A 16,285-nucleotide genomic window follows, 5' to 3' on the forward strand; every position below is an offset into this window, starting at 1 on the left:
TAAGGACTTAGGCAGTGAAAGTGAACAGAATAAAAAAAGAAAGATCCATATGGTTCACAGATGAAAAGGACATTGAAAAAAATTACAAAGGTAAGAGCAACAGATTGAAAAGGTTGAGAGGGCATGGACAAAGCAACTGAAAGGATGAGATATTGATTAAAGTTCAGCCGCAGATCAAAACTTGGAGATTTGCCATTATTTGAAAGGAGATGCACTGGATGAGAAAAATCAAGTGTCAGGGCTCAATTTGTTCCTGAAAGGTTTAAGTGAATTATTTACTTGCTTTATTGCTTCTGTATCTGATGAAGAATTAAACTTTTAATGTATAGACCAGAGTTCTGAGAGCTATTAGGATTCAGAAAAGATAATGGCATTTTGTCCTCTTGAACTGCCCTTGCTTATATACCACTTATACCAGAAATGCTGGCTCCTTGCTTTTATTCTTAATAAATATTAAAGAGGAGATGGACTCTAAAAATGCATGCTTTGCAACCACCACCTACAGATAATCCGTCTGTTAGGCATTCTGATATCGGAGGGGGTGGGGTTGGGGGGAAGGGCTATATCACTTTCTTACTCCTTTTTTTCTTGTAGAAGAGACAAGTTCTGCTTTTGCAGTATTACCGAGAATCTTACTAGAGACATTTCCCTAACATTCAACTGAGGTAATTTTCAAGTCAACAGCCCATTAGGATATTTGACAGCCCAACAAGAACAAAGAGGAAATTACATACATTTGGAAAGCAAACATTTCACTCAAGCACAACTCCTGTGCTGACATTATGGCACTCGTGTCATAATATCAGTTCTGCTCTTTGTCTCCAGCTGCAATTTTTAGTAAGCTAGTAGGTCAAGGAGATGACTCATGTTTCTCCATTTAGTTGCTTCTCTTTAAAGATTCAGGAAACACACAGGAAAAATGCTAAAAAAATTAACACATTAAATGTAAAGAAGATTAGTTTCAAGTTAAATCAAAGGATGATAATTCTTTCAAGTCCAAGAGTATTTCTAAAGAAGATAAACATTAATAAGTGGGGCTTATTTATGATAATACTTTACAAAAGGAACTATTAAATTAATTTCAGAGCAGGAAGACTATTTCAGTAATGAATAATTTGGGATAACCTTGTAATTACTAAGCAAATTAGAAATACTAATGCATATTCTAGTTCTCTGCACATCAACCAACAGCATTAATTCTATCTAAGATTGTAGATATGCTGAAAGCTGAGCAAAGTTAAGGCTAAGGCTAAAGCAAATTGTTCATCATGTGCATCTAAGTCAATTATTTTTGCACTGGCTGTATGATTAAGGATCAAAAAATCTGATTTTAAATTGTCCTTTTGACTGAAACTTTTATTTATAACTATATTTGAAAATATTGTATTATCTGATTTCATAGTGCTTTGGACACTAAACATAGCATCATACCTGTGGGCATGTGAAGGTGATTGATGCCGTGTGATTGGCTCTTCCCAGGGCAGAAGGACAGAACTGAACAGGTACTTCAGTAGTGGAATGAGGAGCCACCATCAGCTGTGCAAACACACAAAGCAAGCAAAAGAGAGAGGAAAAAAATCAATACTTTTTTTGAGTTAGTTCCTTTGTTGTGCTTTTTATCGACACTGTTGATGTTTATTTGATTAATGTGTTCCACTGTACACATTCTCGACTCAGCACACATGGTCTGGTAAGACTGATAAAATGTACTGCAGTAAACAGTATTTAGTGGCAGTCACAGCACGTTTATTCCACAAATACTAACAATGTGGTATTACTGACTGCTCAAAAGGAAACTAAGTTTGGTTTCTTAAAATACCAATGGAAGGAAAATGATTTTTATTTCTGATCACTTTGCTACTCTTTATTTTATTTTTTTCACATCAGTGTGATACTAAAAATGCTAGTACACTGAAACCAAAAGAAACAAACAGACTTTAAGAGGAATATATAGTATGCTTATATGTGCCTCTCCTCTTCTGCTCACATACACTCACACAGTAAATGAGGTTGCTATGGTTCATCTGCTTCTGAACTACATTAGTGTGATTCACAATTGCACAGGGAAAAGCCAGGTGCCCAGCTACATTGTGATCATACAAGTGTTCTGAAGCTCAAGGCAAATCAGTGCTTTTGCCAATATAAATCAGTTGGGCAAAATCACTGATTTCACAAATGCTACATTTTATTTCATTTTAAAAAAATGATGATATTTGTAGTTTGTTCATATCTAAACAGTTTTAATGCATTTTACTCTGTGGTCATACAGAACAAAATTGATAGATCCCATGCAAGTTAGTATTACATTTTATTCAATGATGCTATTTAAAACTAACAGAGATCAAAACATTACATTACAACATCTGGCACCGACAAACCCCTGTGCCAAAGTAGCTGTCAACCCTGCAAGATTAGTAATAGGGAGTAAACAAGAATTACTACACCATCAGTTTTTGTGCACTATAGTTAATGGTCTTGTCACCGTGTCCATGGCAGACCCCAATTTTTGGAAGTTTATAACCAAATAGGGCTTGGGGTTCTGTATTCCTTGCACGTCCAAATCTCCAAATGATGTCAGTGGGAGCTTGATTTAAGTGAGCAATGAAGGATTGGGCCCAGATGTAATTGACAAAGGGTTGAAACTTGACATGCTGTGTTTGATAACTTTTTTTTCTTTTTACAAGTAACAAAAGAAGTTTATTGTTCTGGATACATTAATTCTAATTCTATATTTTAGAGGAAATATTTTATTTTTTAAGTGTTATTTTGCCATCTCTATTATATTAAAAAAAATTGTTGAAAACTAAGTTGGTGTATAGACCAGAATGTGCAATGGAGTCAGTAACATGTAAATAGATACTTACAGAATTGGATTAACAAAAGGGAAGGTTCTGCAATTACAGTTGTCTAAGGCAGTGCTACTCAAAGTGGTGGTCCGCGGACTGGTGCCGGTCCGCCAGCCACTGGCTGCCGGTCTGCGCGCACATTGGAAAAAAAAATTGCCGGTCCCGCACATCAGAAGCTTGAGAAGCACTGCTCTAAACTATTACAGAGATCCACAGTTCTGGGTCTTCTGACTTCAAGAATTAACTGGCAAACATTTGCATTATATTTCCAAAACTAGAAACTGCAAAGGTCACACTAGAATACAATCCCGTTTTCAGTCACTAAAAGCATTCTGAAATTTTCACATATTAGGTTGAAATTTTCCAGGACTAGTCTCTACTCAAAGACAAAATTATCTGGACAATTTGAGTAAAAATGCTTCAGCCATTTCTGAATGAGAGGAGAGTGAAAAACACCTTCTTCCATTATGAAAAAAAAAATCTTGGAACCATTTCTGAAAAGAACAAACAACAAAATGGCTGGTGGTAAAAAAGTGGAACCTGGCCTGGAAAGAGTTGTTAGTGATGGTGTCAAACAGTTTTTTAAAACAAATTAGGACAGTCCATTTAAAAAGAAAAAATCTACCTTAACAGACCACTGAAGTTGAAGAATTAATCATTTAAAAAAACCAGTCAAGTCCCAAACTAATGAGAACTTGTATGTACAACTTTTCCTTTTGTATGTATTATGCAGTGTTGTCTGGTGGACAGAGCACTGGACTGGGACTCAGGAGACTATGATTCTATTTCCAGCTCAACTGCTGGTTGCCATTGGGCAAATCGCTTTATCTCTGCACCTCAGTTTCCCCCTTTGTAAAAGAGGGATAATGATACTGACCTCCTTTGCAAAGCACTTTGAGATTTACTGATGAAAAGTGCTATATAAAAGCTTGGTATTATTATTAATTATGTGGTCATAATATTTCCCAAAAATATAGCACACTATTTTTTTCTACAGCCCTTTAAGATGCAGCAAGATGTAAGTTACTCAGTGAGAAAGCCAGGGCCTCGAGGCCAAAAGAGAGGGTTGCAGAAGAGAAAAATAAATAACAGGAGGGCATAAGGTGTAGACATGAAGGCTAGAACTTCAGCCTGAAGAGCCTGAGACAGGTGGTATTCCCCACAGTGCAACCAGGAGGCCGTGCAGAGACACAGCAAGGGACTACTATGGAGAGTAGTTGCCACAGGAAGTGCTTTAAAAAGGACTAAATTTTGCTCACTTCAGATAGTAAGATGTGCTGAAGATACGCTTTCATTTCATTCACATACAAGCTACAGCGATAACAAGTGGCTTCTGGAGGTCTTCACAAGAGAAACTAGTGGGAAAGAGCCTCAAAAAATCTGAAGACTGCTTCTATGAAAACACAAAACTTTATTATGAAGCAGTTAGAATTGCTACATACACTGCATATGAGATATATCCAGAAAAAAGAAAAGGAGTACTTGTGGCACCTTAGAGACTAACAAATGTATTTGAGCATAAGCTTTCGTGAGCTACAGCTCACTTCATTGGAAGCATTCAATAGAAAATACAGTGGGGAGATTTATATACATAGAGAACATGAAACAATGGGTGTTACCATACACACTGTAACCAGAGTGATCACTTAAGGTGAGCTATTACCAGCAGGAGAGCCGGGGGGGTGGGAACCTTTTGTAGCGATAATCAAGGTGGGCCATTTCCAGCAGTTGACAAGAACGCGTGAGGAACAGTGGCGGGGAGGGGGGGATAAACATGGGGAAATAAGTTTTACTTTGTGTAATGACCCATCCACTCCCAGTCTCTATTCAAGCCTAGGTTAATTGTATCCAGTTTGCAAATTAATTCCAATTCAGCAGTCTCTCGTTGGAGTCTGTTCTTGAAGTTTTTTTGTTGAAGAATTGCCACTTTTAGGTCTGTAATCGAGTGACCAGAGAGATTGAAGTGTTCTCCGACTGGTTTTTGAATGTTATAATTCTTGACGTCTGATTTGTGTCCATTTATTCTTTTACGTAGAGACTGTCCAGTTTGACCAATGTACATGGCAGAGGGGCCATCACCTTCAGCTCCCAACTAAAACCTCTCCAATGCACCATCAAGGATCTACAATCTATCCTGAAGGACGACCCATCACTCTCACAGATCTTGGGAGACAGGCCAGTCCTTGCTTACAGACAGCCCCCCAACCTGAAGCAAATACTCACTAGCAACCACACACCACACAACAGAACCACTAACCCAGGATCCTATCCTTGCAACAAAGCCCATTGCCAACTGTGTCCACATATCTATTCAGGGGACACCATCATAGGACCTAATCACATCAGCCACACTATCAGAGGCTGGTTCACCTGCACATCTACCAATGTGATATATGTCATTATGTGCCAGCAATGCCCCTCTGCCATGTAGCTCACGAAAGCTTATGCTCAAATAAATCTGTTAGTCTCTAAGGTGCCACAAGTACTCCTTTTCTTTTTGCGAATACAGACTAACACGGCTGTTACTCTGAAACATATCCAGTAAAGCAAAGGAATTAAAAGTTAAGCCACCTAGCAGTATTTACTCACTACTCCTCTACCCACAAGCACACACCATACCATTACCATAACTACAGTACACCATAGTCTACACCATGGGCCTCAAACACGTGGCCAGCAGGGTTATTTTCTGTGGCCCGCCAGGTCCCTGCGGCCCCCCCAGCATTTACCTAGAGCGGCTCCGGTCCGGCACACACCATGGGCAGGGCAGGCTCCCTCCCTCCCTGCCTGCCTGCCTGCCCACCCACCTGCCCTGTCCTGCCCCTGTGCTGCTTCAGGAAGCGTCTGGGACCTGGGTGGGGGAAACCACGGCCAATGGGAGCTTCGGGGAAGGTATCTGGAGGAGCAGCCAGGGTAACACACAGACCCCTGTGCCCCCCACCCAGGTCCCGGCCCCCTCCAGGAGCGACATGGGGGGCAGGGGGCGGGGCGGGGAGGGAGCCTGCCCTGCCCCCGGTGTGCACCGGGCCAGACCCACCCTCTGAACCCCTCCTGCAGCCAAACCCCCTGCCCTGAGCCCCCTGCTGCATCCTGCATCCCTCCTGCACCCCGACCCCCTGCCCTAAGCCCCCCGCCACACCCCTCCTGCGCCCTGAGCCCCCTGCTGTACCCTGCACCCCAACTCCCTGCCCTGAGCCCCCTGCTGCACCCCGCACCCTGACCCCCTGCCCTGAGCCCCCTGATGCACCCCGTGCCCCTCCTGCACCCCCTGGGGGCAGGGAGGGGGCGGAGTTGGGGTGGAGATTTCAGGGAAGGGGTGAGAAGAGGCGGGGAGGTAAGGGCAGGGCCTCACGGAAGGGCTGAAGTGGGGGCAGGGCCGGGGCAGCAGGGGGCAAAGGGGCAGTGGTGCGGCCCTCGGGCCAATGTACTGGTCCTCATGTGGCCCTTGTCGTCATTTGAGTTTGAGACCCCGGTCTACACCTTTAACTCTACCTCCCTTTTCTGAACACACCACTTATCCAATAATTTTTTTCTCTTTACTAGCAAATGAGAATGTTTGAGGTAGTAATTGGTTGTAACTGGGCGGCTGCGCAGCCGGCCGGAGAGAAGCGCCGCTTTGAAGGGGAAACCGCCGCTTCTCTCCAGCTGCATAGCTGCCCCTGCCTCCTCCTGAGTCCTCCGCCCATATTCACATTCTGAAAGTGGCTTTAGGGGGGTTGGATGGGGGTGGGGTCCTGGGGTGCCTGTCAGGGGGCGGGGGTGTGAATAGGGGTCAGGGCAGTCAGGGAGCAGGGGGAGTTGGATGGGGGTGGGATCCCGGGGGGGTGGTGGTCAGGGGACAAGGAGTAGGTGGGGTCAGAGGTTCTGAGGGGGCCAGTCAGGGGGCGGGAAGTGGGATGGGGATGATAGGGTTTGGGGAGGCACAACCTTCCCTACCTGGCCCTCCATAGAGTTTTGGAAACCGAATGTGGCCCTCAGGCCAAAAAGTTTGCCCACTCCTGATCTAGTCTGACCCCCTGTATAACACAGGCCATCAAACATCCCAACATAATTTCTAGAGCAGATCTTTTAGAAAAACATCCAATCTTGATTTTAAAATGATCAGTGATGGGGAATCCACCACGACCTTTGGTGAATTGTTTTAACAGTTAATTACCCTCATTGTTAAAAATGCACACCTTATTTCCAGCCTAAATTTGTCTAACTTCAACTTCCAGCCACTGGATCGTGTTATACTTTTGTCTGCCAGAATAAAGGGCCCATTATTAAACATTCCTTCCCCATGTCTATACTTAGAGGCTGTAATCAAGTTACCCCAAAACTATATGGAGGGCTGGGGAGGGAGGGCTGTGCCTCCTCAAACCCTAACCCTATCGGCCCCGTCCCACTTCCCACCCCGACTGCCCCCCTCAGAACACCCGACCCATCCAACCCCCCACGCCCAACTCCTTGTCCCCGACCACTCCTTCCTGGGACTTCCTGCCTCCCGGGACTCCATCCCCATCCAACTCCCCCTGCTCCCTGACTGCCCTGACCCCTATCCACACCCCCGCCCCCTCACAGGCACCCCGGGACCCCACCCCTATCCAATCCCCCCCCCCCCCCCCCCAAAGCTCCTTTCCAAATACGGCCCTGCGAATATGGTCGGAGGACTCAGGAGGAGGCGGGGCAGCTGTGCAGCCGGAGAGAAGCGGCGGTTTCCCCTTCAAAGCACCGCTTCTCTCTGGCCAGCTGTGCGTCCGCCCAGCGCTCCTCCTGAGTCCTCCGCCCATGTTCGCCACACTCCCGCCACACGCACCTCCCGCCTGCTCCCCTGAGGCTACAGATGAGCCTCCCTCCCTGCTCTCCCCTGCCCCTGCAGTGCAGCCCCCTCCCGCGCTGGCGGCACAGCGAGCTGGGGCTGTGGGGGAGAGGGGACAGTAGGGGAGGGGCCGGGGGTAGCCTCCCCGGCCAGGAGCTCAAGGGCCGGGCAGGAGGGTCCCTCGGGCCGGATGTGGCCTGTAGTTTGCCCAACTCTGTTCTAGCGCAAGGGTTTAAAAGAAGCATGATGCACCACTGCCTTGATTCTTTCCCCCATGATCCAAGCCCTTTGGTAGATAGGACTCCATGGTAGACAGGAAAGATGGATAGGGAGTAGGAATATGCAGAATACATCTCAAAGAACCTCAGTTACAAGCAAGAAACTCATTTCTTCCTTCAGGTGTCCTCTACATATACACACACATGGGGTAGATTAATAGGCAGTCTCTGACCCAGGATGGTGGGACCTGGTGTTCTAGTTAAACAAGGAATGCAGGACTCTCCTGCCAATCTATGCATCTGGTCTAGATGCCAAGTCTAAAGAATAATGTTTAGTAAAAGTGTGAACAGAATACCAGGTTGCTGCTCTACATATCTCTATCAGAGGAATATGACTACAGAAAGCCATGCAAGCTGACTTGGATCTAGCTGCATAAGTTTTGATGCCTCAAGGAATGGATTTATGAGCTTCAAAAATATATAGCCTTGAAGACTGTCTAAATTGGTTAGTTATGTCTAAATAAAAAGATAAATGTTCTCCTCAGATCTAATGGGTATAATTTAGCTTCCCCATCATGAGTACAGGGTTTGGAGAAAAAAACATGGTAAAATTACAGATTGATTTATGGGAAAATCAGAGACTATTTTTGGTAACAACTTGGGATGAGTGCAAAAAACCTCTTTATCCTTATGAAACACAGTCAGTGATGAATCAGTCATTAATGCAGGCAATTCACTTTTGTGTCTGATGGAAGTGATTGCCACCAAAATCAATGTTTTTACAGATAGATGAAATAAAGAACCGCTCCCCATTGCTGTTAAAAGGAAAGTCTCATTATTTGTGCTAGTACTACATTCAGATCACAGGAGGGCATAGGAGTTCTTATTGGAGGATACAAATTAAGGCCTTTTAAAAACCTCTTAATTGTACCATCAGTAAAAATTGATTTTCCTTCTGCAGGTACATGATATGCTGATATAGCTGAGAGATGAACCTTAACTGAAGATAATGAAAGGAGGTGTCTTCTTAAGGTACAATAAATACTCTAATATATAATTAATTGGTGTCATATAAGGATCCACATTATATATGGAAATCCACAATAAATTTTTTTTCCATTTAAGACTATAGCACACTTTCATGTGTATTATTTTCTAGAATTGGACAGTACATTTTGTACTTCTAATGAAAGACTTTATTCTAGCCCATCTAAAGGTTTAATCCCCGTGCAATCAAGTGAAGGGACTGAAGGTTCAGATGGTAGACTTTCCCTGTTTGTTGTGTCAACAAGTCCAGTGTCAGCAGTAAAGGTTCCACTAATGCTTGACAGATGTATCAAATCCAGATACCACTGGTGTCTGGGCCAGCTGGTGCTATTAAAATCATCCTGACTTTGTCCTGTCTTATCTTATCATTCTCTGAATAAGTGGAAATGCGGAGGAAGCATATATTAAACACTGACCCAAGTGTATTAGAAAAGCATCAGATATTGATTCTTTGTCTCTACCTGCCCTGGAACAATCTCTCACATTTCCTGTTTTTGCTGGATGCAAGCACGTCTATTATTGGGTTCCACTATAAACTGAAGAAGTGATTCACTACTTCATCCTTCAAGGACTATTAGTGCATCTGACCTGATGACCTACTTATATGACCTGCAAGGGTGTTCTATTCCCCTGCTATGCGAATGGTTACTGATTTAATATTGTGTACTACCCAGTACTCCTAAAAACTCTTGGCCTCCCTACATAATTTCACAGAGTGAGTCCTCCTTTGCTTGTTTAGATAATATAACCTGGCCTTATTGTCTGTTACTACCTGAACTAGTTTGTTTTTGAATTGAGGTAGAAAAGACCTTAGAGCTAGTCTGATTTCTCTCAGTACTAAAATATTGATGTGTATATTCCTTTCCTTTGATAAGCAATGATCTCTGACCAACAATTCATTGTTCATATGGGCTCCCCATCCTAGGGTTCATGTATCCATGGTCAGCATTACTGATGTTCTAGGAGGACTGAAAAAAAAAAGCGTACCCGCTAACCGGTCCCCAAATAAACAACGTCTAAGTGAACTAGCTTAAACTCCGTGTCCTCATGTCCAATCTAATGTCTTGGAGGAACTGTAGAGAACGAAGAAGATAAAACTTTCCATTTATTATTGTGAGTTTTAAATTTCTTCTCTATTATAGCTGGCGTTGTGAGTTATAATTATGCTGAGGCTGGAAATGATATGCCCGTCTGGTAATCATAATGAAGTAAAAGAGATGAAGGAGGGTAATGCCTCTGATACTTGTGTAATGGAACTGAATATGGCCTCTTCCTTGTATTAAAGAAACCTAAAATCTAGCACTAGATCTTACGTTTTTCATCTTCTCTAGTACTTCATAAGTCTGAATACTAAAACAGAGACTTTCTCCTTCATATGGAAGGTCCTCAAGCCTCATGTTTGTCTCATGACAGAGTCACATTGATCTTAACCATGCATGTCTCCTTACTGAGACAACCAAAGTGATTTGCTGAAGTATCCGAGAAGTTAAAAGACATTAGCAACTGTTTCTCGGCAACATTCAATCCTTCAGTCAAAATAGCACTTGATAATTTTGTGTTCCTCTGAAAGTGCATTAAGGAGAAAGGACATTTTGCTCTAAAGATGGTATTGGTACCTAGCCATGATAGCTTCATGGTTGGATTTGCACATGTTTAAAAATGTAGCTTAAGAAAATAATTTTTCTTCCTAACACATCTAGCCTCTCTCCTTCCTTAGATGATGGAGTAGAGTGAGTTTGGGCACTTTTTGAGCTGTGAAGTGCTGCTTTGACCACCAATGACTTAGGAGGCAGATGGGTATGAAACACAGCAAGTCCTCATATATTTTATATAATTTGTCTTCCTTCTTACATAGAGGCTGACTGGTTGAGGGAGTTTTTCAGGCTGACTTTGCTGGCTGAAACCATCCCTCTAACCAGGGAAGAATGACTTGTTGACTAGCTGCTGCCATGAAAATATCAAAGCTAGGCTGTGATGATTTCTCCACAAAAACAGAAGGAATATCTAACACCTTCCACATTTGAGATAGTAACTAATGAAAGGCTAATGCCTCTTCGGATGATGATGATACAGAGACGTTCCCCTCATTTTCATCTGGAGAAGGCACATGTCTTAATTCTCAATTGGACTCTGCCACCTTTAGTTCTTCCTTGTTGGATAATATTTCATTTATTTCCATAGGTGACTTGTTCTGAGTAAGTGTCATTGGCTGGTCCTTATCCATTGGATGTGACAATTGAATGTCCTCCTGATACTGTCTTGCTGAAGGTCTGTCCCCACAGATTGATCCTTCTTGGTAAGGTGCCAGAAATGGCCACTTGGACCTCCTTACCCCAGGAGCGACATGCTACTCAGGCAAAAACCCCACTGATGGATCTGGCTGGAAATATCTCTGTGCCTGCGGATCCAGCAGGGCTTCTTTGAACTGATTATAATACATTTTCCCTGGTTCTCATCTGTAATCCACATCCCTCTTCTAGTCCCAATTCATTTGCAGCTCAGATGGGACTAGAGACAATAACCTTCTTGAAAAGGAGAAAGGAGAGAAGCTTTTCTCTGGGGACCCCAAAGGGGTCTTTGGAAGAGGCAGCAGCAGAGAGCCCCTGACCCTTTCCTGTTCTTTGCTGACTCTTGGAGAAGCAGTCAGCCTGACTGGTTGTAATAACACACCTGACATGTTCCGAGATGTAGTACCTGGCTCAGCTGTCTACAGAGCCATGGACGGATTCACGGACGGATCCACCTGATGAACTACTGCTTTAACAGTAACACTATTTGAAGCCATATTAGTGGTTGAACCCTCATCTTTTCTCTTAATTGGGTGCTTAGATCTCACCCTCAGGACAGGCACCTCCAGATCTGATATTGTTGAATCCACAGAGGAATGACTCCTACCTATGCTGAGAATCAGAGACTGACTCTATAATGAGATTCTGTCCCTGTAGGTCCTTCTCTCTCGGACTGGCTCTAGGTAATGAGGCCAACACTGAGGATGGCTGCAAATTTTTCCTTGGTACTGCAACTAAGTTTTTCTGAAATGAGACAGCTCTGGAAACAGAGTCTGTCACTTACTGATCCTGACCTTTTCTTCTTTTTCAGATCCTTCGCTCTCTTGTATCCTGCACCTGACATAGGAGCTGAATCTCACTTCTTGCCTGATGAAGAGTCTGGAGATGGGGGCATTGACAAAGCTGGTCTCTGAGAATGGACCGCTGCTGTCAGGGCATCCTGAAATAAAATTGCCTGGAGCCTGTTTTGTCTCACTGTTTTTCCCCTTGTGGCAAACACTGAGCAGATCGGTTAGTTAGAGGGAGAATGCCCTTCCCTCAAACATGCCAAGCATCTAGCATGTGCATCTGATGCTGGGAATATCACTGGACATGAGAATTCAGGCTCTTAGTCTTCTGATCCATCATGTTATCCCTTTAACTGTCTCTAAATAAAGCTATGTAACCCTATGTATCTATGTAACTGATACAAGCTATCTACTGCTGATCCAAAAGGCTCATACAGCAACAGTGTAACTGTCCAGCAGGTCCTGACTGAAGTAACTAAGGCAGTGGAGCACCAAGCTACTTTTAAACCCTAGCCCTATGTCTGGAGTTTGGCAGGGTGGAGTGGGTAAGGGAGGCACACGGATGCTCCAACAGCCACTAGTATATTTTACCATTCAGGCTGTAATCATAGAATCATAGAATATTAGGGTTGGAAGGGACCTCAGGAGGTCATCTAGTCCAACCCCCTGCTCAAAGCAGGACCAATCCCCAATTTTTGCCCCAGATCCCAAAATGGCCCCCTCAAGGTTTGAACTCACAACCCTGGGTTTAGCAGGCCAATGCTCAAACCACTGAGCTATCCCTCGCCCCCTTCCTAATGGTCAGAGCATCCCATGCATGGGAATATACAGAGAACACTCAAAGGAAGAATACTGGGAGTATTTTAAAAGAGGCCTGTCTCTACCTCTATGATGTTTATCTTCTCTGTCCATAATACAACTATGCAGATCTGTTTCTCTAAACTATCAGCACTAGCAAATAAGGCCGATTAGTCCAAAATATACTAAAACATTCAGTATGAGTGCTAAATTCTGTCGACAGAGGAAATTGTCCTCTAACACACCAGTTGTCTATGTGGGGAACTACACGAGTTCCTACAGCTGTACTGCAGGGGACATTAAGGCTGTAAAAAGCTGTGAGGAACAGATGTTTCTTCCAATTTTGTTCATATGAGATGATCCAATGACTGGAGAGATCCAAATTAAGGTGGTCCAAAGGTTGAGACAGCCCAATATTCTCAGCCAGACCAGATGTGAACTGATATAACAAAGCTATAGAGAATATCTAAACTTCCTGACTGTAAATATTTATAATTTTAAAATTACTAGTAGTTTTGTTCAAACTTTGCTCATCCTTAACTGGACAACACCATCTCTGAGTTGTTGTTTAAATAAAAATAATATTTTATATTTAACAGTGCCTTTCATCTGAGACTATCTCAAAATACTTTACAAAATCATGTAGCCTCAGAACTGCCATGTTGGCTGGTAAGCACTATTATCCCTTTTTTAAAGGTAGAGAAACACAGGAACATTTACGTTAATTAATTAGCTGAAGATTTCACAGAAAGTCTAAGGCTGGGCCAGAAACAGACCGTACTGACCACTGTCATGCCATGATGCATAATTCTAAACTGTTGCCTGAAGTATCAGGTTATAGTTCACAAAACCAGGCAAAGGGGTCATAACAGTGGTCTACTGCCAGTACAATGTGCTCCCTTGTACAATGTGTAGAACTTGAAATTCTAAGGGAGCAATGTCCCCATAATCTAAGGAGAAGAGGAAATCTAACACTGCTTTCCAACAACCACCCTTTGCCATTAAAAAATTATATTATTTATAAACTCTAGAGGGGGGGGTCTCAGCTATCTGTGCTAAAGAGAGGGCTGCTGTGAGGAAGGTTGAGTACAAAAGGGGAAAATGGGACAAAGTGGAATATTCATGGCTCTGAAGATTCCCCAGGTGAAAAAATAGCAGCAAGATGATTATAGCAAATGCTCTAAAACTGTACTTGAAAGAAAGAAAGAAAAAAAAAAGGTAGATATTGTAACTCAAAATCCACTTCAAAGTTCAGCGCTTATACTATATTTGGGACTGAATGCTCTTAAAGTTATATAACTTAATTTTGAATGGATCTTTCCTAAACAATGTACTAGGGCTACTGGTGACCCTTAAGCAGAGGTGAAAGTAAGCCGGTAAGCCCTGGTATGGCGTACCGGCAAGAGCCTGTGAGCCGTGCCAGGGCGGATCAGCTTCCCCAGGTGGCAAAACTGCTGCCAGAGCCCTGGGGAAGTAGTGGGGGGGCGGGGCTCAGATGGTGATTTAAAGGGCCCAGGGCTCCTGTCACAACTACCAACCTGGGCCCTTTAAATAGCTGCCGGAGCGGCAGCAGGGCTCCGGGGACGATTTAGGGTCCAGGGCTCCGGTAGCCGCTACCGCCTCGGGTCCTTTAAATCATCCCCGGAGCCTGCCGGAGCCCTGGGGTAGCAGTGGTGGGGCTCTGACGGCTACTGAAAGGGTCTGGGGCTCCGGCCACCATTACCGCCCCTGGCCCTTTATATCGCTGCTGGAGCCCCACCGTCGCCTCCCCAGGGCTCTGGCAGCAGGGCTCTGGGGATGATTTAAAGGACCCGGGTCGGTAGCGGCAAACGGAGCCCCGGACTCTTTAAATCACTGCCTGAGCCCTGCTGCTGGAGCCCCGGGGCTCGTGTGGCGATTTAAAGGACCCGGGGCTCCAGCAGCAGGGCTCAGGGTGTGATTTAAAGAGTTCCTACCCTCCAGAGCCCTTTAAATCGCCATGCAAGCCTGCTGCTGGAGCCCTGCGGTAGCGGGGCTCCGGTGGTGATTTAAAGGGCCAGGGCTGGCTCCCGGCTGCTGCTACTGCAGCGGAGCCCCGGGCCCTTTAAAGCTGCGCCACAGCCTGGGGCAGCAGTGGGAGCCGGGAGCCCCCGGGGTCCGATGGTTATTTAAAGGGCCCGGGGCTCTGCTGCGGTAGCGGCAGTTGGAGCTCTGGGCCCTTTAAATCACCCCCGAGCCCCAGGACTCCCAGCTGACTCTGCAGCTGGTAGCTCCGGGGTGATTTAAAGAGTCCGGGGCTCCCAGCTGCTGCTACCACAGTCCCAGCCTGGGGACCTTTAAATCTTGATTTAAAGGGCCCGTGGATGTAAAGGTCCTGGCTCTTCCAGTAGAGGCCACACCTCTTCCAGTTGAGGCCCCTCGCCCTCCCAAGGACTATGGAGTACTGGTAAATCCTTTAAATTACTTTCACCCCTGCCCTTAAGCCTCAGGTAATGAATTAGGCTGCAAGCACAAAGGATATTTTTAAACTGCCTGGACTGATCACATGCAATCTGGAATCAGAAGTCAAGATAATTAATTCTAATCCATTTCTGTGCTAATGATCTGAACATAATACATATGAAACTTCCAGAGTTCTTCCAAAATCTACCTATATAGCAAGCTAATAATATAATGAATCAAGATTATGCTACTTGACTACAAGTTCAAATACTGATTTGTGAAATGATTAACCAGAAGCTGGTTGTCTTCTGCTATTATTTTATGATGAAGTGTTAATACACTCCAGATAATAAAGTGACTAAACTACAATACCCACCTGGTGAAGTTAAGAAACAGATTGACAGAGCCAGAAGGGTACCCAGAAGTCACCTACTACAAGACAGGCCCAACAAAGAAAGTAACAGAATGCCACTAACCGTCACCTACAGCCCCCAACTAAAACCTCTCCAGTGCATCAGGGATCTACAACCTATCCTGAAGGACGATCCCTTACTCTCACAGACCTTGGGAGACAGGCCAGTCCTCGCTTACAGGCAGCCTCCCAACCTGGGGCAAATACTCACCAGCAACTACACACATCACAACAAAAACACTAACCCAGGAATCAAACCCTGCAACAAACCCTGGTGCCAACTCTGTCTGTGTATCTGTTCAAGGGACACCATCATAGGACCTAACCACATCAGCCACACCATCAGGGGCTTGTTCGCCTGCACATCTATCAATGTGATATATGCCATCATGTGCCAGCAATGCCCCTGTGCCATGTACATTGGCCAAACTGAACAGTCTCTACACAAAAGAATAAATGGACATAAATCTGACATCAGGAATTACAGCATTCAAAACCCAGTAGGAGAACACTTCAACCTCCCTGGCCACTCAATATCAGACTTAAAAGTGGCAATTCTTCAATAAAAAAATTCTTCAAAAAACAGGCTCCAACATGAAACTGCAGAACCGGAATTAATTTGCAGACTGGACACCATCAAATTAGGCCTGAAGAAAAACTGGAAGT

The 16,285-nt window shown here is 44.4% G+C and overlaps 1 protein-coding gene across 1 annotated transcript in view; it reads right to left on the reverse strand.

Moving 5' to 3' along the window:
* Window positions 1–16,285, reverse strand: part of CFAP47 (cilia and flagella associated protein 47) — a 627,152-nt gene that overhangs the window by 133,247 nt on the left and 477,620 nt on the right. The window contains exon 56 of the mRNA XM_077807214.1: window positions 1,432–1,536. Within this exon, the coding sequence (XP_077663340.1) occupies window positions 1,432–1,536 (105 nt within the window). The remainder of the gene's footprint in view (window positions 1–1,431; window positions 1,537–16,285) is intronic.

Source organism: Eretmochelys imbricata, chromosome 1 (genome assembly GCF_965152235.1).
Source record: "Eretmochelys imbricata isolate rEreImb1 chromosome 1, rEreImb1.hap1, whole genome shotgun sequence".
NCBI lineage: Eukaryota > Metazoa > Chordata > Testudines > Cheloniidae > Eretmochelys > Eretmochelys imbricata.